The sequence below is a fragment of the Pelobates fuscus genome, chromosome 2 (genome assembly GCF_036172605.1).
Source record: "Pelobates fuscus isolate aPelFus1 chromosome 2, aPelFus1.pri, whole genome shotgun sequence".
NCBI lineage: Eukaryota > Metazoa > Chordata > Amphibia > Anura > Pelobatidae > Pelobates > Pelobates fuscus.
This window is the reverse complement of record NC_086318.1, coordinates 304,123,602-304,142,653: the sequence shown is the minus strand read 5'-3', so window position 1 is coordinate 304,142,653 and position 19,052 is coordinate 304,123,602. Positions and strand designations below refer to the sequence as shown.

Genomic DNA, 19,052 nt, shown 5'->3' with positions numbered 1-19,052 from the left:
GGTGCGTTCCGGGGACCCTGTATGACAGGCCGGGGTTTGAGTGAAGCCCCCGGTGGAGCTGGTAGGAAAGGTCGGGAACAGACAGGATTCTCCTCTCCCCAGTCACCTGCTCCCGGGCCCGCCTATTATACTGGCAGACAAAACGCACGAAAGCCCTATCCAGCCATAGGGCTTTCGTGCAGAAAAAAAACCAAGCGAAACGGCGGGCCGTTCGGGGAAACCAGGCGAACGGCGGATAGCAACGAGGACCCCGGAAAAACAAGTGAAACCAGGACACAAGGGAAAAGGAAACTCCTGAACAGAGGTAAGTAAACTCACAGACAGACAGCTGACCGGAGCAGAGCTCAGGAAAGGACGGCGGGGGAACGGCAGGCCAGAACCCCATGGGAAGCGGATGGCAACCAGAACAGCGACATGCGAGTTGCTAAGAAAAAAAACGTACGGGACGGAGGAAGGTGATTAGGGGGGTTTAAATAGGTACCATGCCTCTCCCATAACTGCAGGCCAAACCTTTACATATATCATATGCTACGTGCCATGCTAGAATGGGAACTTATGCTATATATTCAGAAATATTCTATATTGTCATCATCATTTTTAAAGTAAGAAAAGTTCCCTAACATAAGTGAACACTTATATTAATTTAACAATACAGTACAGAAAATTACAATAACAGGCGATAACACTGTCTCTGATCTCTGGACTGGTTGCCAGTAAAATGAAGCATACATTTAAAGGATACCTTTTGTCCTACAAAGCATTTAACAGTCAAGGACTCTCCCAAATTAATGGGATGTGCCAGCTCAACTTCTCATATTGTGGTGGAATCTCGGTAAAAATAAATTTAGTAGGCCGAGATTACCACGTGGCATGTGTACGTGCATATGCTGACGTATCGATCAGTTGGTTGCACGAGGCAAGATACGATCAGTAGTGTACGGAGCATGTGAAAGAATACAGGATATAGTATTCCCCTCCTCCATTGTGCTGGACAGGCCATGCGGTCAAGCAGGAAGTTAATTCTTATTTGTATTGATTGGTCAAGAGAATTTGCGGGTGGAGCTTAATATGGGAGGAGTTATGTGCCTATATAAGGAGCCTGCACTATTGTCCGGGGCTCAGAACTTGCTGTATTTTGGTGACATTAGTCCCTCTGAGTCCCGATCGGTGATCCAATAAAGAATCTCTTCCTTCCTGAAGAAACCTGTGTCCATCTCTCTGTGCTTGGCTTCCGTCAGCCAGCATTGGCCGGGAAGCTCATCGTTCAACGGTAGCTGAGAGGCAGAGGCGTGAGACGGTCTATCTTTGCCCACGTTCTCTACGGCTGCACCCCTGAACTTCTGCGTGGACCTCCCTTCGTCTCGGCGCCACTGGTCTGTTGTCCAGGAGATCATCGGCCTCTACGTAAGAAGTGCTGGGGTGTCCCCGTCGATGAGTGTGAACTCAGGTTCAGGAACAAGGAGGTAAGACAACTGCTGTTTTAGATGGCAGACCCACTAGGGGTATACCGATTGTGCGGTAGGCCCAAAAGGGGTTTAAATCGGTGTATGGAATCTGCCCCCTCTGTCGGAGGGAAGGAGCGAAGGCGCACCGCTCAATCGAACGCTCTTTAGTAAGACCGTTTGATTTGGTTTGGAGTCAGGCGGGGTCCTGTGTAAATAGCCCTAGCCGGACACCGGTGTCTTGTCTAGACTAGCGTTCTAGGGTGTATATTACGTTCGCTAGGTCGGAGTGACCGGGAGACTAAGCGGCGCCTGTGTAAATTCGGTTCGCTAGATCTCAACCTATCTTGGCTAAGTGGGAAGGCGTGTAAATTTGGAACCCACTAGATTTTTGATAGAGTAAATAGACTAAGAGGGTTCTGTTGTAAATTCCGCCCTCTAGTTCGCTATATGTGGTGCTTGGGCAGTGTGGCTAACCAAAACGGGTGTACATAGTTTTAGGTAGTCCATTCAAGGTACTGGCCAATAGTTTAGTTGGGATTGTAAATGTGTTAAAGATTGTTAGTAAAGTGTATATCTTGTTAGATAGCGCGAGCTCAGCCGTCTAGCGAGAGTGTTAATAGTGTGTTGCTGTATCATAGTGCACGGTACCATAACCCTGTATATTTACTGACACTGTATATAAGTACTAATCATTGTCGTCCATTGCATGTTTAACACCATAACCACTAATAATTGTATTGTGACCTTAAATTGTGCTTTGACCTATGCTAACCGTACTGTAACCGCTATTTGTAAAAGATGATGTTACTGGGGTGTGTTATAGACGGGTAATTCATATATAGAGAATTATAGCGTGGGTGACTGTATAGTTTCGCCAAAGGGCATAATATTGATTATTTAGTGACTGGTGTAACAGCTGTGTGTGTACGGGAATTCCCTGAGTGTTTATTGTGTTATTGTGTACGTTTCACTTGGTAACCGTACCACGTGGTGCTCTTGCCAGAGGAAACGGGTGTGACTGTTGAATAGAACGCGTGCATAGTATTCGTTGTCAATGACGTTCCATTGATAAGTATGGGCGCGTCGGAGTCAACGATTTTGGATCCCTTAGGTTGTATGGTAAAGCATTTTAAAAAGGGATTTAAAACATGTGATTTTGGGGTTAAAATGTCTCCTGTACGTTTGGTCACTTTGTGCACTAGGGAGTGGCCTATTTTGGTTGCGGCATGGCCGCCACGTGGTAGTTTGGATCCAACCCTGATAGAGCGTGTACACGTGGCTGTGTCAGGTAGGCCTGAACTTTACGGACAGTTTCCATATATTGATTGTTGGAGACAGGCCGTAAACGACTCGCCAAAATGGATTCAGATATGCCATGAGGAGCAATGTCGCCTCATGGTGGCCAGGACTTGTTTGTCCACTAGGACTGTGGTTAGGCCCATTTTGGACACGCCCCCTGAGTCCGAGATCCCTTTGCCGCCCCCTTACTTCCCTACAGGAAGAGGTGACGCGAGTGCAGGAAGTTCTATACCCCTCCCCTCATTGCCCTCATCCACTTCCGCTTCCTCCTCCAGTACAGAATCCACCCCCCCCTCGTATTAAACCTCCCCTTCCGGAACCAGAACCAACCCCCGTTAGATCTGAATATCCTGATTTGGCGCCACTTCAAACTTCCGGTCAAGCTTCTTCTAGCTCGGCTGGGAGTATTCTATTTACTAGCTTTTCCCAAAATCAAGCTCCCACATCCTCATGCCTTATTTCCCCCCGACTGGAACCCATAACTGACGCCCCTCCACGTAGCCCTATACTAACCCGACAACTGACCGGTACCCAACAACTTAGACATTATCAGATGCCTCTTCGTCTGAATCCTGGGTCAGCCTATCTCGATGCCGCAGGTCAAATGGCACATGCTGACCCAGTCTTCGTATATGTCCCGTTCACGACTACCGATCTCTTGAATTGGAAGACCCACAATTCCTCGTACACTGAGAAACCACAAGCTATGACCGATCTGTTCACCTCGATAGTTCAGACACATAATCCGACATGGGCTGATTGCCAGCAGTTATTAATGACATTGTTTAATAATGAGGAAAGGACAAGGATTAACCAAGCGGCCATTAAAGCGCTAGAGGATAGAGCCCGTGCTTTAAATCAAGCCAATCCGGCAGCATGGGCCGCAACACATTATCCTAACACCGATCCCGACTGGAATGTTAATGGCGCAGATATGGTCCAACTCAAAGCCTATAGAGACGCTATAATTGCTGGCATGAAAGCCGGAGGGAAGAAAGCTATTAATATGTCGAAGACAGTTGAGGTGATTCAGAAAAGTGATGAAGCGCCCAGTGTCTTTTATGACCGATTATTGGAGGCATACCGCTTGTATACCCCCTTTAATCCGGAAGACGCAGATAATTCCCGAATGGTAAACTCCGCCTTTGTCAGCCAAGCTTACGGAGATATTAAGCGCAAGCTACAAAAGTTAGAAGGGTTTGCAGGAATGTCTATCACCCAACTAATGGAGGTAGCAAATAAAGTATATATGAACAGGGAAACAGAGACAAAGAAAGAGGAAGAGCGCAAGATGCGTAAAAAGGCTGATATGCTAGCGGTAGCGATCGCAGGCGTAGATAGATGGGGCCTAGATAGAGGCGATAGTAGATGGAATAGGGAGCCTTTGAGTAGGAATCAGTGCGCGTATTGCAAGGAAGAAGGGCATTGGAGAAACGAGTGTCCGCAAAGAGAGCAGTACGAGAGAGACCTACCCAGGGCAGGTTACGGAAACTTTAGAGGAAGAGCGAGAGGTAGAGGAGGCCCCGGAGGGAGCAATGGTAATAGAGGGAGTAATGGGAACAGAGGAAGTGTAAGGGAAGATAGGTACTATCCAGCAGCGCAAAGGTCCCGCGATAGAGAAGGTAGGGACTTTGTAGGATTGGCTGACACGGTCATGGAGGACTATTGATACCGACCGGGCTCCATCCCCCTTGGTCGAGCGGAGCCTATGGTCGATGTATCAATAGGGGGAAAAAGGAGTGCGTTCATGATCGACACTGGTGCTGAACATTCAGTGGTGACTAATCTAGTTGCTCCTCCATCTGGAAGAACTATTACTGTAATAGGAGCAACTGGAAGAAGTGCTGCAAAACCGGTTCTTAAAAGTCGACTCTGTACATTGGGAGGCCACGTAGTAAAACATCAATTCTTTTACATGCCTGAATGTCCAGTCCAATTGCTGGGACGTGATATGCTATCTAAGTTACAAGCGCAGATTACGTTCCTAACAAATGGAACAACATCCTTAAAGTTTAATGGACCTTCAGGTATTATGACATTATCCGTACCAAAGGAAGAAGAGTGGCGACTTTATACAGCGTTGACTATCCAAAACCCTAGGAGTGATGAATCCTTATTCAACATACCAGGAGTTTGGGCAGAGAACAACCCACCAGGACTGGCCCGCAATATTCCACCTATTAAAATCGAACTAAAACTTGGGGTTTATCCAGTGAGCCTAAGACAATATCACATCCCGCAGAAGGCTAAGAAGAACATCCAATCTTATCTGGATAAGTTCATACGGTATGGTATCCTAAAATTCTGTACTTCCCCCTGGAACACCCCATTGCTGCCTGTTCAAAAGCCCGGTACAGATGAGTATCGACCTGTGCAGGACTTGAGAGCAGTCAATGATGCGGTTGTTAGTATACATCCAGTTGTACCCAATCCATATAACCTGCTTGCTTTAATTCCGGGCGGGGCTACTTACTTTACAGTCCTAGACCTCAAAGATGCCTTCTTTTGCCTCCGAATTGCCGCAGAAAGTCAATGTATCTTCGCTTTCCAATGGGAAAACGCTGTGACGGGCTCAAAACGCCAAATGACCTGGACAAGACTGCCCCAAGGGTTTAAAAATTCACCTACCCTATTTGGTTCAGCTCTAAGTCAAGATCTACTGGATTTCGAGTCCATCCCAGGAGAGTGTGTATTGTTACAATATGTAGATGACTTGTTGATAGCAGCAGTTACAAAGGAAATATGTCAGCAAGCAACGCACGATCTACTACACATTCTCTGGAAGGCAGGATACAAGGTGTCTAGAAAGAAGGCTCAGTTGTGTTTGCCAACTGTCAAATATCTGGGATTCCATATCTCTGAAGGTCAAAGAATTATGGGGCCAGAGAGAAAAGAAGCTGTGTGCCAAATACCGATACCCAAGAATAGAAGACAAGTGCGAGAATTCTTGGGGGCAGCAGGCTTCTGTAGGATATGGATTCCCAGCTACGCGATACTGGCAAAACCTCTGTATGCAGCTATCAAAGGTACAGAGCACGACCCCTTCTTATGGACTCAAGAACAGCAAACTGCATTTGAAGATGTGAAGAAGGCTTTGATGAGTGCCCCAGCATTAGGTCTACCTGATCACACACGACCATTCTACCTGTATGTACATGAGCAAAGAAGAATGGCTGTGGGAGTATTGACACAGTACTTGGGATCATGGCAAAGACCTGTTGCCTACATGTCTAAGCAACTGGATGCAGTGGCCAGCGGACTTCCACCTTGTCTAAGAGCCGTGGCTGCAGCCGCCCTGCTAGTAGCTGAAGCCGATAAACTCACTCTGGGTCAAGAACTTTATGTACGAGTCCCACATGCAGTACAGACGTTGTTGGATTACAAAGGAAATCATTGGTTTAGTAACAGCCGTATGACCAAGTATCAAGCAATGTTGTGTGAAAACCCAAGAGTGCATTTAGAGACTGTAAACACCTTAAATCCAGCTACCCTTTTGCCACAACCTACTGAAAGTCAACATGATTGTTTGGAAGTAATGGATGAAGTATTTTCAAGTAGACCAGATCTTCGTGATTTTCCCATCCAGAACCCCGATGTTCAATATTACACCGACGGCAGTAGTTATGTGAAAGAAGGGATCCGCTATGCAGGATATTGTCAGGATCGGGACAGGGATCCAACACGCAGCGTACAAACAGTAGCCAGATACGTATACCGGACCTTAGAATGGCCGGACTAACGTAAGTAGTACTGAGAGAATAGTCAAAGACAAGCCGAGGTCGAGGGTAACAGAAGGCAGGAGAGCGAGAGACAAGCCGAGTCAAGGATACAGAGGTAAGCAGAGTAGAATAAGCAAGCCGGGTCAAAACCAAAGGGAATAAGCAGAACACAAGCACTGAGTGACTAGAACAAGCTAGAACCACGACAGGGCAATGAGCTGACGAGAGAAGCTCCGTTTAATACCCTGTTCCGAAAAGTAACCACGCCTCTGAGGCGTCCTGATTGGTCCTGCAGCATTTGACTGACAGGTCGTTCCGGTAGTCGTCTCCTGACGACTTCCGGACGTGAAGCTGTAAAAGGCAGTCACTCCCTCGCGGCCGGCTTTGCACGACCGGATAGACCGCGAGGAAGGAAGCCATCAGACCGTCCGGATGAAGGAACCGCCAAGTCTCTACCTCTTTCGGAGGTAGAGACCACAGGTACCCTGACAGTACCCCCCCTCTCAGATACGCCCACCGGGCGGAAGACACCAGGGCGAGAAGGGAAGCGAGAATGGAACGCCCTGCGGAGACGGGGAGCATGCACCTCCTCCTGAGGTACCCAACTTCTCTCCTCAGGACCATAACCCTTCCAATCGACCAGATACTGCAGTCTCCCTCGGGAGACTCGAGAGTCAACGATGGAATTGACCTCATACTCCTCCTGACCCTCCACTTGCACAGAGCGAGGAGGGGCGATTGCGGAGGAGAACCTGTTACATATTAGTGGTTTTAGCAAGGAAACATGAAATGAATTCGGAATGCGCAAGGCATTAGGCAACGCTAAACGATATGCAACTGGGTTAATTTGAGACAGTACCCTGTAAGGTCCAATATATCGAGGAGCAAACTTCATGGACGGCACCTTTAACCGAATGTTTCTAGTACTTAACCAAACTCTATCGCCTGGAACAAACACCGGTGCTGCCCTTCTACGTTTGTCAGCATGTTTTTTAACCAGCATGGAATTGTGCAGAAGGATTTGTCGAGTCTGATCCCACAACTTCCTTAAATTGGCAACATGAATATCCACCGACGGTACCCCTTGAGAAGAAGACTCCGAAGGAAGGATGGAAGGATGGAAGCCGTAATTCAAGAAAAAAGGGCTAGACTGCGTAGAATCACAAATGAGATTGTTATGTGCAAACTCCGCCCAAGGAATCAAACCGACCCAATCGTCCTGGTGTTCAGAAACGAAACAACGTAAATATTGTTCAACTTTTTGGTTAGTACGTTCAGCAGCTCCATTGGACTGAGGATGATAGGCAGAGGAGAAATTCAATTTGATGCCTAGTTGGGAGCAGAAAGATTTCCAAAAACGGGAAACAAATTGAGAGCCTCTGTCAGAGACAATTTGGGAAGGTACCCCATGCAAACGGAAAATCTCCCTAGCGAATATCTCCGCCAATTCAGGCGAAGATGGGAGTTTAGGTAAGGGAATGAAGTGAGCCATCTTAGTAAATCTGTCCACCACAGTGAGGATAACCGTCTGCTTTTTAGAGATAGGCAAATCAACAATGAAGTCCATGGCCAAACAGGTCCATGGCTTTTCAGGGACCTCTAAAGGATGCAGAAATCCGCATGGAAGCGAATGAGGTTGCTTAGTCTTGGTACAAACCTCACAAGCCCCTATGAATTCTTTAATATCCTTACGTAAGTCAGGCCACCAAAAATCTTTAGAGACCAGAGCATATGTTTTGCGGATGCCCGGATGCCCCGCCACTTTGCTGTTATGGAGACAGCGTAGCACCTCCAGTTGGAGAGTGGCAGGAACGAAGTGTCGATCCCCAGGAGTCTGTTTGGGTGCCAAATGCTGAGATTTCATGATCTCGGAAAGCAATGGAGAGTGAATCCTAAGATTCGTGTTTGCGATGATATTTCCCTTGGGAACTATGGAGGACAGGACTGGTTCAGTTATAGTGGATGGTTCATATTGACGAGACAAAGCATCGGCTTTAGAGTTCTTAGAACCGGGTCTATAAGTAAGTACATAATTAAAGTGAGTGAGGAACAAGGACCAGCGAGCCTGTCTGGCGGATAAGCGCTTAGCCTCCCCAATATGACAAGTTCTTATGATCCGTTAATATAGTAACAGGGTGTAATGTCCCTTCGAGTAAATGTCTCCACTCCTTTAAAGCCTTAATGACTGCTAACAGTTCCCTCTCCCCGATGTCATATCTGCTCTCAGACCCAGATAATTTCTTAGAGAAGAAACCACAAGGGTGTAACGGTTTATCCATCCCTAACCTTTGAGATAGAACAGCCCCAACTCCTGTCTCAGAGGCATCGACCTCGAGCAAGAAAGGCAGAGTCGTATCAGGATGAACTAGAATGGGAGCCGAGGCAAAAAGTTCCTTGAGAGTCTTGAAAGCAACAAGAGCCTCCTTAGACCAGACCTTAGTATCAGCCCCTTGTTTGGTCATATTGGTAATAGGCGAAATGATAGAGGAGTATCCCTTAATGAAGCGCCTATAGTAGTTGGAAAAACCAATAAACCTCTTTATAGCCTTGAGTCCTTTGGGCAAAGGCCAGTCTAAAATAGATTGGAGTTTTCCAGGGTCCATTTTAAAACCTTCCCCAGAAATCACGTACCCAAGAAAGTCTGTCTGAGACTGATCAAAACTGCATTTCTCCAATTTGCAGTATAGACCATGTTGCAGAAGTTTGTGTAATACCTTTCTGACCTGTTTATGGTGAGTCTCAATCTCCTTAGAGTGTATTAGTATGTCGTCCAGGTAAACAATAACACAATCATGTTGAAACTCCCTAAGTACCTCATTAATCAAATCTTGAAATACTGCAGGAGCATTGCAAAGTCCAAATGGCATAACCGTGTATTCGTAGTGGCCATACCGGGTATTGAATGCCGTCATCCACTCGTGACCATGCTGGATTCTCACCAAATTGTATGCCCCTCTAAGATCTAACTTGGTGAAGATCTTGGAGCCCTTAAGACGATCAAATAATTCAGTAATCAGTGGGATAGGATAGGCATTTCTGACAGTTATTTTATTCAAGCCTCGGTAATCGATACAAGGTCTCAGCGTACCATCCTTTTTCTTAATAAAAAAGAACCCAGCCCCGGCCGGAGAAGAAGACCTCCTAATGAATCCTTTTTCTAAATTCTCCCGAATATACTCCTCCAGAACCAAGTTTTCCTGAACAGACAAAGGATATACATGGCCCCTCGGAGGCATCGTCCCTGGTAAAAGCTTAATCTTACAATCAAATGACCTGTGTGGCGGCAAAGAATCGGCATTCTTCTTGTCAAATACTGCCTTTAAGTCTAGGTAAAGTTCTGGTATTTGTCTTTCTGTGGACCGAGTAGGATTCTCCGGTATGTTAATATTAGCTAAGGGAGAAACCTTGCTTAAACACCTCTCCTGGCAGCCCTGGCCCCACGAGAGTATCTCCCCTAACTCCCAATCAATAATAGGGTTATGTTTCTTCAACCATGAGTACCCTAGAACTATGGGAACGGAAGGGGACGAAATGAGCATAAGAGATAAATTCTCAACGTGTAGGATACCAACATTTAAATCAATGGGTATGGTCTCACGAAAGATAACAGGGTCTAGTAGTGGTCTACCATCTATGGCCTCAACGGCCAAGGGTGTCTCCCTTAGCTGGGTTGGGATGTTGTTTTTACTCGCAAAGGCCTGGTCGATAAAATTCTCTGCAGCACCGGAATCTATCAAAGCCATAGCCCTTACTACTTCCCTCTCCCAAGTCAAGGAAACTGGTAGCAGAAGCCTGTGATCTTTATAATTAGGAGTAGAGGACAAAATCGAAACACCCAAGGCCTGTCCTCTAGAAAGACTTAGGTGCGAGCGTTTCCCAGACGGTTAGAACAGTTCGAGAGTAAATGACCTTTGGCTCCACAATACATACACAAACCCTCTCTTCTTCTGTACTGTCTTTCCTCCTCAGAGAGGCGGGTATACCCTATCTGCATAGGTTCAGGAAGCAAAGATACCGTGGAGTCAGGACTTGGAAAAGAGGGAGCTAACCTAAAAGAAGGTCTCCGATTCCTCTCTCGAGTGTTCTGTCTCTCTCTTAAACGTTCATCTATACGAGATATGAACTAAATTAAATCTTCTAAATTCTCAGGGAGTTCCCTAGTAGCAACCTCATCAAGGATTACATCAGATAGACCATTCAAAAATACATCCATATACGCCGGCTCGTTCCACTTGACTTCTGACGCCAGAGACCTGAACTCTAGTGCATAATCCACAAGTGTTCGGTTCTCCTGTCTCAGGCGCAACAGTAATCTGGCTGCATTAACCTTTCTACCTGGAGGGTCAAATGTTCTTCTAAAAGCAGCTACAAATGCGTTATAGTTATATACTAATGGGTTATCGTTCTCCCATAGTGGATTGGCCCATCTCAGAGCCTTCTCAATAAGTAGGGTGATAATAAATCCTACCTTTGCCCTATCTGTAGGATAAGAGCGAGGTTGCAATTCAAAATGGATACTAATTTGGTTTAAAAAACCACGACACTTCTCAGGCGCCCCACCATAGCGTACTGGGGGGGGTAATGCGAGAAGAAGCACCCACTGTGGCTACCTCTAAATCAGAACTGACAGGAGAAATAGGGGTATTACGTATCTCCTCTGGTGGGTTATTGGCACGAGATAATAATGCCTGTAGCGCAAGTGCCATCTGATCCATTCTGTGATCCATGGCTTCAAACCTAGGATCAGGGGAAGCAAGCTGACTGTTTGTACTTGCAGGATCCATTGGCCCTGTCGTAATGTCAGGATCGGGACAGGGATCCAACACGCAGCGTACAAACAGTAGCCAGATACGTATACCGGACCTTAGAATGGCCGGACTAACGTAAGTAGTACTGAGAGAATAGTCAAAGACAAGCCGAGGTCGAGGGTAACAGAAGGCAGGAGAGCGAGAGACAAGCCGAGTCAAGGATACAGAGGTAAGCAGAGTAAAATAAGCAAGCCGGGTCAAAACCAAAGGGAATAAGCAGAACACAAGCACTGAGTGACTAGAACAAGCTAGAACCACGACAGGGCAATGAGCTGACGAGAGAAGCTCCGTTAAATACCCTGTACCGAAAAGTAACCACGCCTCTGAGGCGTCCTGATTGGTCCTGCAGCATTTGACTGACAGGTCGTTCCGGTAGTCTCCTGACGACTTCCGGACGTGAAGCTGTAAAAGGCAGTCACTCCCTCGCGGCCGGCTTTGCACGACCGGATAGACCGCGAGGAAGGAAGCCATCAGACCGTCCGGATGAAGGAACCGCCAAGTCTCTACCTCTTTCGGAGGTAGAGACCACAGGTACCCTAACAGATATGCAGTAACAACGATAGACAAGGTGATAGAAGCTCGGCCACTGGCACAAGGAACATCAGCACAAAAGGCAGAATTGATAGCACTGACACGAGCGTTACAATTGGCTGAAGGTTTAAGAGTGAACATCTACACGGACTCCAAGTATGCATTTTTAACCACTCATGCCCACGGAGCTTTGTACAAAGAAAGAGGACTATTGAATTCAGAAGGCAAAGAAATCAAGTACGCAGCTGAAATCCTACAACTATTGGAAGCAGTGTGGGAGCCGAAAGAAGTCGGTATTATACATTGTCGAGCGCATCTGAGAGGAGATGGTGATGTAACCAAAGGAAATCGGATGGCAGATAGTGCAGCTAAGCGTGCCGCTGAATCGGGAAGACAAGAGTATGTGGGGCATATAGCTGCTCTTATACCAACTCCACTGTCTCAATGGACTCCAGTTTATACAGCTCAAGAAGAGGAGTGGTTAAAGACTGAACCTGGAAAGTATTTGGAGAACAAATGGTATCAGTTAGAAGATGGAAGAATAGTCATTCCAGCATCACTAGCGGTAGAAATTGTCCAAAACTATCATAACGGGACACATTCTGGGAGAGACAGCACAGAAGAATCTCTCAGAAAACATTTCTACATACCAAGATTGTCCAACTTGACTCAGGCCATTGTACGAAGATGTGTAACGTGTGCTAAGAATAATGCAAGGCAAGGACCAGTAAAGCCACCAGGAGTCTAGTTTATGGGGGGACTCCCCATGTCCGATTTACAAATTGACTATACAGGGATGCCTAAATCTGGTGGACATCGCTACCTGCTGGTAGTTGTGTGTACCTATTCAGGCTGGGTAGAAGCATGTCCTACTCGTACAGAGAAAGCAAGGGAAGTTGTGAAATTCCTGCTACGAGAAATAATACCCCGATATGGACTACCCTGCTCTATAGGATCGGACAATGGTCCAGCTTTTGTTCATCAGTGCCTACAACAACTGACTCATATGCTTGGTATAAAGTGGAGGCTTCATACGGCATATAGACCCCAGCGTTCTGGTAAGGTAGAGAGAATGAATAGCACTATTAAGAATCAGTTGGCTAAAATGTGTCAGGAAACCCAACTTAAGTGGAACGTTCTCTTGCCCATAGCTCTATTGCGAATCCGCAGTACACCTACCAGAAGGATGGGCCTCTCTCCTTTTGAAATCATGTATGGGCGACCACCTCCCGTACTTGGTAACTTAAGGGGGGATTTGAGTCAGTTGGGAGAAGGAATTACCGCAGCAGGTTGTAGAGTTGGGTAAGACTATGGAGGAGGTACAGAAATGGGTACAAGATAGATTACCTGTGAATATTTATCCCCCAGTTCATAGTTACCACCCAGGAGACCAAGTGTGGATTAAAGAGTGGAATAATGTACCGTTTGGGCCCAAGTGGAGAGGTCCTTATGTTGTTCTTTTGTCTACCCCTACAGCGATAAAAGTAGCCGAAGTGACTCCGTGGATACATCACTCCAGGGTTAAACCAGCAGCAGTCGATTCTTGGCAAGCTACAAGATCCGGTTAAAGCGCACGACTCAGTCGGAGTGACGAGGAACCTTGTGGATTACAAATTTTATTGTTTCAGAGATTTGGTAAGTGAGTGAGAAGGCCATAATAAAGCCTGTCCGCTCACCAACGAGTGTATAAGCCAGGAAAAGTCCCGAAGGGACCCCTGTGAAGACGAGCAGAACTCCATTCCCTGCAGCCCTTACATCCTGGAAGCTGAGGTGCCTTCGCACGGACGAAGACTGAGGATGACGACGAAAGATGTGTTTCTGATAATGTTTTTATATGTGTATTTTTATATTCAAGAAGGTAGAGGTACCGACACTCCTAGCTGTGAGGTATGCATTAAGACTACAAGAACAGGTAACCATATTTCCCAGACCCTAATTTGGCATTCGCAATACGAGTGTAAAGGAGATGTATCAAGATGTAGATACTTAAATATAGAATATAGTGTGTGCCATTTAGGAGTAGGAGAACCTAAGTGCTTCAGTCCAGAGTATCAACCTCGTACAATTTGGTTGACTCTCAGGAATGGAGATCCTCAGGGGACCCTAATTAATAAGACGGTATTAGAATCCGTACATTCTTCGGGTGTTCTGCTATTTGATGCGTGTAAGGCGATATCAAGTGGTAGAAAGCCGTGGAATGTATGTGGGGATCTTAGATGGGAGAGGACGTATGGGTCTAACGATAAATATATTTGTCCCAGTAGTAAAAATAAGTATGTGAGCCCTAGATGCCCAAATAGAGATTATAACTTTTGCCCATATTGGTCTTGTGTGGGATGGGCAACTTGGGGACAGACAGTAGACAAGGACATGATTGTGACTAAGTTGCCTACTAGTCCATATTGTAAGTCTATGGAATGCAATCCAGTCCATATACTTATAAATAACCCCGACAAGTTCTTAGATAAATATGGTAATTTATTTGGGTTTCAAATATATGGGACGGGTTTAGATCCTGGGACAGTATTGTTTATAGGGATAGAGACTGATACGGTATCCTCCCAGACTCATCAAGTATACCATTCCTTCTATGAAGAGATGAGCATAGATAATAAGATCCCCCATAATGCTAAAAAACTGTTTATTGATTTAGCTGAAAGTATTGCCGGTAGTCTTAATGTTACCAACTGCTATGTGTGTGGAGGTACTAACATGGGAGACCAATGGCCTTGGGAAGCAAAGGAGGTAATGTCCGGTTCTGAGGCAGTTGACCAATTAATATCTACACAAGCCGATTATCATATGAGTGTTAGAGGTAAATATGAGTGGAGATTAAAGACCTCCATCATAGGTTATGTTTGCATAGCGAGGAAAGGAATGATGTATAATACTTCTGTAGGAGAATTAACTTGTCTAGGGCAAAAAGCTTATGATGATGATACGAAGAATACAACTTGGTGGTCGGCTTCAAATGTCTCAGAACCATCTAACCCGTTTGCAAGATACGCTAATTTAAAGGATGTGTGGTTTGATCTATCCATCACATCTACCTGGAGAGCCCCAGCAAATTTGTACTGGATCTGTGGTAAGAAAGCCTATTCGGAGTTGCCACAGGACTGGGAAGGGGCATGTGTGTTGGGTATGCTCAAACCATCCTTCTTCTTGTTACCTATTGAAACAGGTGAGACTTTAGGTGTTAAAGTGTATGATGTGAATCATAGGAAGAAAAGGGGACCCATAGAGATAGGCGCCTGGGAAGATAATGAATGGCCTCCCCAGCGCATTATAGATTACTATGGGCCAGCCACGTGGGCAGAGGACGGTACCTTTGGTTATAGAACCCCAATTTATATGCTCTACCGTATTATAAGATTACAGGCAGTGGTTGAGATCATTACTAACGAGACATCACAAGCGCTCAATCTTCTAGCGAAGCATAATACCAGGATGAGGACAGCAGTATACCAAAATAGATTAGCCTTGGATTACCTTTTGGCAGTAGAGGGAGGTGTATGTGGGAAGTTTAACCTGAGCAATTGCTGTCTTCAAATAGATGACGAAGGGCAAGCAATAGCTGAGCTTACTAGCCATATGGTTAAACTAGCGCATGTGCCTACTCAGGTATGGAAAGGGTATAATCCAAGTAGTTGGTTTGGTAGCTGGTATGAGTGGCTTGGAGGGCTTAAGGCAGTGGTAGGTGGAGTCCTACTAATTTTAATGTTGTGTCTACTCCTGCCGTGTCTTATACCCTTAGTAGTTAGGTCTGTGCAAAGCCTGATAGAAAATATAGCAGAGAGGAAGGCTGCTGCACAGATAATGGCAATTTATAAATATAAGGCTCTAGATCAGGGAGAACCAATGCAGGAAGATGAGTGTTGAAGATTTACATCATAAGATAAGTCTGGTCTGGTTCAAGGTAACTTGCGGTGTATGCAAACCAAGGTTAAGTGATGCCTCAAGTAATTGTGAAATATCAAGAGGCATCAAAGGGGGGAATGTGGTGGAATCTCAGTAAAAATAAATTTAGTAGGCCGAGATTACCACGTGGCATGTGTACGTGCATATGCTGACGTATCGATCAGTTGGTTGCACGAGGCAAGATACGATCAGTAGTGTACGGAGCATGTGCAAGAATACAGGATATAGTATTCCCCTCCTCCATTGTGCTGGACAGGCCATGCGGTCAAGCAGGAAGTTAATTCTTATTTGTATTGATTGGTCAAGAGAATATGCGGGTGGAGCTTAATATGGGAGGAGTTATGTGCCTATATAAGGAGCCTGCACTATTGCCCGGGGCTCAGAACTTGCTGTATTTTGGTGACATTAGTCCCTCTGAGTCCCGATCGGTGATCCAATAAAGAATCTCTTCCTTCCTGAAGAAACCTGTGCCCATCTCTGTGCTTGGCTTCCGTCAGTTTCTCCGGTATCAATATCAGCAAATGCGAATAAATTCAATGTACCCAGAGATCAAGAAAGAAAGTGGAGAGCGAGGATTTTGCCACCTTGCTCCATTTCTGTGGAACTCTCTCCCCAGCACAGGGCAGGAAGCAACTTCTCTGGACAATTTAAAGCGAGTAGAGGAATAATGGGAGCTGTTAGCTGTTATTTAGCTACTTTCAGTAGTTGCAACTCGTAGTTCCAGTTAAAGAAACAGTATAGTGTTAGGAATACAAACATGTACGGTATTCCTAATGATATACTATTAGCCTACGTATTTAGAGTCAGGCCCCCCTCCCCGTCCTCAGAATTGATTAAACGGGTAGTTTTACTGACCAGTCTCCAGTCTCCCCACAACTACCCTGCCTCCCCTGGTGACATTATCAATCTTGATAATGCTTCCTCATAGGACCATTGGAAGGCTAGTGCACATGCACAGCAAATTGCTGCACTTCATTAAAAAGCATTTCCTCATAGAGTTGCATTGAGTCCTGCATCTCTACAGGGAGTGTTCAGAGTCTCCATGCAGACCGTGGGGACACTGAACATCAGTCCTGCAATCTCTGCTGTGCCGAATACAAAAAGTGGATGTCTGAGTGACAACCACAGAGGTGAGATTACCGAGCAGTGTAATTAACGCCTATTCTCAGACCTACTGCCCTACTTACCCTGCAGGGACAGGCTATATGTCCGAAACACTACATTAGCTGAAGTGGTTCTAGAGTCTATAGTGTCCCTTTAACTACTGTTAAAATGTGATACTTGTCAAATTGCTGCTACTTACATGTGCTTCCAGTCCATTTTTGAAGAAAACTGCTTTATAAGTAAGTTGCATTATTATAACTTAACTCTATATTTGATGTATAGATACAATCCAACACATGTTCAGTGGGGTTTATTCACTAAATAATGATATTTTTGAAACGTTTAGCAAAAGGAAAAGTCTTATCTCACTTTGATATATTGATATTTTTTCTCAGTCAAGCAGTCAAGCAGTGGCAAAAAGACATACGGTACTTACGTGTATTCTAAAATATTGTAGGTCAGATTACTGCCATTATCTTCAGAGGTAAACCATCGTATTGTATTTTTATCAGTAGCCAGACTCTGTGGAGCATCCGGTTTACTAGGAACACCAGCTGCAATGGAAAATATATTCTATTAAAATACATGTATTTTACAGTGGTGGTAGATCCAACTCATTGTTTCACAGTAGATTTAAAAAAAAAAACTGCTAACCACGTGGGCCTATATTCCATCTAACTTTTTTCCAATCTGCAAGCTCAATCTTTCTTCAGTCTTAAAGGACCACTATAGGCACACAGACCACTTTAGCTTAATGAAGTGGTCTGGGTGCCAGGTCCATCTAGGTTTAACCCTTTCAACTGTAAACATAGCAATTTCAGAGAAACTGCTATGTTTACAAATGGGTTAATCCAGCCTCTAGTGGCGCTTCCGCGCTTCTAACTGTGATTTTCACAGTGAGAAGACGACAGCGTCCATAGGAAAGCATTGAGAATGCTTTCCTATGGACTGGCTGAATGCGCACGCGGCTCTTGCTGTGCATGCGTATTCAGCTGATGACGGCGAAAAGGAGGAGGAGAGTTCCCTGCGCCGAGGGAGCCCGGCGGGGAAAAACAGGTAAGATTTAACCCCTTCCACCCACTAGAGCCCGGCAGGAGGGGGGCCCAGAGGGTGGGGGGGACCTAGAGACCCTATAGTGCCAGGAAAACGAGTATGTTTTCCTGGCACTATAGTGGTCCTTTAACAACCTGGCCAAAGCATAACGACTATAACCCACCAAAACTCACACCTGATCAGCTGGAGGGATAAAGACTGAATAGCTTGTAAAGTTGGAGAGGCCTTTTAGGGTGAGGCCGTAAGTGATATAATGTCTGCAAAGTTGCTGGCAATGTAAATTTCAAACTAAAGCAATTTTCAATTGGCCATTTCATTCCTACAGTCAAGGTAAGCAGTCAAGAAGGGTCACCGATAACATTATATATTAGGATTCCAGAGATTGATACAGATTGCAATAGCAGTTTAGTTAGCTTTTTCTTCTTATTATTATATTTATATAGCGCCATCAAATTACATAGCGCTTTACAATGGGTGGACTAACAAACATGTAATTGTAACCAGACAAGTTTGACTCACAGAAACAGAGGGGCTGTGGGCCCTACTAAATGAGCTTACATGCTAGAGGGAATGGGGTAAAGTTGCACAAAAGGTAAGGGAAGTATTAGGGAAGCAGATTTGTAAAATAATATTCAATGAAGACTTAGTGTGGGATTTCTTGGAGCCATTAACAGTTTAATTGATATGCTTTTGTGAATAAGTGTTTTTTTAATGATTTTTTGAAGGAGTGGGTGAGTGTCTAATGAAAAAGGGAAGGGAGTTTCACAGGACCGGTGCAGCCCTAGAGAAGTCTTAAAGGCGAGCATCAGAGGTTGGAGTATAGGCACATTCTTCAAATGCAGACATTATTTTTACATTATGTTGCTATTTTAGTAAGCTGTACTGAATGCCTTCATTGTCCTTCCAAGTACTTATAGGCAAGGTATTTGACCATTTTTATTTATCTACTTTGTCACTTCTACTATATACAAGAAAAATAGCTTGTTTGCTTTGGACTTACATTTCAGACCCTGTGTGAAATATTGCCAGATATTGAACACTTTACATTATTTTTTTTACATACACTTTTTACATTTGTCTGCAAAGTAATATATTCACAAAATTGCTGTGTTATGACATGTTTATATGCTAACTATGCAACCATTGCTCAGAAGACATGATAATATTTTTATGAA

At 45.1% G+C, this 19,052-nt stretch overlaps 1 protein-coding gene across 1 annotated transcript in view; it reads right to left on the bottom strand.

Annotated features, from left to right (window-relative positions):
• ROS1 (ROS proto-oncogene 1, receptor tyrosine kinase) overlaps positions 1-19,052 on the bottom strand; it is a 295,800-nt gene that overhangs the window by 100,566 nt on the left and 176,182 nt on the right. Inside the window, exon 30 of the mRNA XM_063441784.1 lies at positions 17,261-17,378. Within this exon, the coding sequence (XP_063297854.1) occupies positions 17,261-17,378 (118 nt within the window). The remainder of the gene's footprint in view (positions 1-17,260; positions 17,379-19,052) is intronic.